This window comes from Vespula vulgaris, chromosome 4 (assembly GCF_905475345.1).
Source record: "Vespula vulgaris chromosome 4, iyVesVulg1.1, whole genome shotgun sequence".
NCBI classification, from domain to species: domain Eukaryota; kingdom Metazoa; phylum Arthropoda; class Insecta; order Hymenoptera; family Vespidae; genus Vespula; species Vespula vulgaris.
The window spans coordinates 7,462,501-7,465,000 of NC_066589.1; the positions used below are offsets into that span (position 1 = coordinate 7,462,501).

A 2,500-nucleotide genomic window follows, 5' to 3' on the forward strand; every position below is an offset into this window, starting at 1 on the left:
CTTTTAATCATTTGAAAAAGCGTGCACCACGAACACGACCGCGTGAATACGTCATTGCTAATGTCATTGCACGATTTTGCTAAAATTCTTTGCTCCTCTCGTTAAAAAAAAAAAAAATGGCGATAGAAATTTTGTTCGTTTCTGTTTTTTTTTTTTCCTTTTTTTTTCGTTAAAAAATGGCGCCCGGAATTTTGTCCCCGTTCTTTCCTCTACTTCTTTCGTACTTCATTCGTGCTTTTCTCGTTTTTGCTAGACTTATTTACGTTCTTTCTTTTTTTTTCTTTTGAAATTTCTTTGTCTCTCTTCTTTTTTTTTCTTACTTAGAAAGAGAAAGGTAAACTTACGTCTGGATGTTCTTTGACCGGCACATAAACCTTCTCCATAAGCGTAGTGACCTCGCCTTCGGGTTCTGGCAAAACCAGCGGCTCCTTTTTGACGCCGCTGATTTGGAAAAGGCTCGCCCTCACCTTTGCTATCTCTGCAACACAAAAGGTTGAAACCTGTAATGAGAGAATGGAGTTACTCGTTCAAGGTCAAACGGGCAAATGGGATGTGACTAACTGGCCGATAGGCTGAGACGGTTAAAGGGCCCGAATGTAATTAATGAGGACAATTGGACGTGGGATCATTTCTTGTGCCTTCATATATATTATATATATTTATGTACGTACGTACGTACGTACGTATGTATGTATGTATGTATGTATGTATGTATGTATGTATGTATGTATGTATGTATGTATCTTGTTAATTGCTAATATAAAAAAAAGTTATTGAAAGTCTTCCGATTGATCGACTACGACGTCTACCACATCGATTAATTAAAAAAAAATAGTTTAATTTTACATGTACATGCGTGCGTGCGTGCGTGCGTGCGTGCGTGTTTATGTGTGTTAAAAAATAGGAAATCAATGATATCTCGTTGTTTTTTATTTACTTTTTTATTTGTTATCTCTTTTAAATCGAGACTCGTGTTTTTCTCAGCTAGCAATGATTCATCACAGACGATCTTAATCCGATCATTGATTGCATTTATAAAAGATTTATTTTTCCGTAAAATCAGACAAAAAATGTTTGAGTTATTATGTTGAATATTTAAAATATTTGAAATTTTTTTTACTCTTGAAACGAAGTATTTTCTATGGTCGACGATAATCAAAGTTAATTTTTTTTCTCTTTCCTCCCTTTTTTCCTCTTTCTCTCTCTCTCTTTTTATCATACTTGTCGGCGAATAATCTGTCCTTGACACAGTGCTGCAATTATTTGCCGGGCGCTGCGCTAACTTTACTTAGATCGTCGAACGATAATACTCGTCATTAACGAATAAATATGAGAACGTTCCTGTGTGTATGTGTGTTAGTAAGTGTAATATGTATGTATGCATATGTGTATGTATATACACATGTGCATGTTACTTCTTCGAATTTAATTAAGTCTGATGTACAGGGATAATCAAAAGTTTCTAAGTAACTTTTAAAAATCGATTACTCTATTTAATGAACTTTGTAGGCTTCTAATTAGGTTTGTAGTTTTGCAATTTAGGAGGAAATAAAAAAGGAATTAAGCTGAAAAAGTCTAAGAAGAATAATTCATTTATAAAGATCATCTACATACGATACTATTGATTCTCTCTATATTATAATTATTATGAGAAATTAAAAACAAATATATAAATTAATTAATTATCAATATTGTTGCGTTATTGTTGTCTTATAAGATCGTACGTAACGAAAAAAACATTGTATGCATAATTGGAATATATAATTGATCGTCACTTGTTAATCGTATCATTGTCGGTGCTGACATATTATCTTCTGGTTGGATTAAGCGTGGCATTACGTGCACACGGCATGCGCGGGTGCAACGATGCAGACCGTGTTCTAAATGCGATGCCATTTATATCTCCCCGATAATTTACCGTCCTCTTGCGTTACGGAAAGAAGAAGTGTATATATCTATGTGCATGTATGTATGTATGTGCTCGCGAAAATACGCGTTAACGAGAGAGACGATGCATATTCCGGATAACCGTCATAAACGATTCGTGAGCTATTCAATCTTCTTTCTGATCTGTTAAGATTTCGAAAATGTAAAAAAAAAAGAAAGAAAAAGGAGAAAATATAAATAAATTTTTAATTTGCTTTTTTATTATTATTATTTTTTAATTTGTATTCCATCTTATATGTATCTTATTTTTATTTTTATTTATTTTCTTCTCTTTTAAAAATGTATTCTTAATTTACGAGCAACAAATTAATTATGTAGATATATGTATGTATATACATATACATTTACATTATCAATTCCATAATGCAACTAAATAATTTTTTCTCAATTTCATTCCTTCTTATTTATTCCTTTCTTTTGTATATGCAGATTATAATATCTTTTACTTAATTAATCTTTTATAAATAAATTTATGATAGATTATAAGAAAATTATTTAATATATACGCACACATATATACATATATTTTTGCAAGAATCAACACTTCATATTA

At 31.4% G+C, this 2,500-nt stretch overlaps 1 protein-coding gene across 8 annotated transcripts in view; it reads right to left on the reverse strand.

The window, feature by feature from the left end:
* LOC127063312 (protein held out wings) overlaps positions 1-2,500 on the reverse strand; it is a 62,606-nt gene that overhangs the window by 21,838 nt on the left and 38,268 nt on the right. For all 8 annotated transcript variants that reach the window (XM_050992893.1, XM_050992894.1, XM_050992896.1 and 5 more), the window contains exon 2: positions 345-478. In XM_050992893.1, the coding sequence (XP_050848850.1) occupies positions 345-478 (134 nt within the window). The remainder of the gene's footprint in view (positions 1-344; positions 479-2,500) is intronic.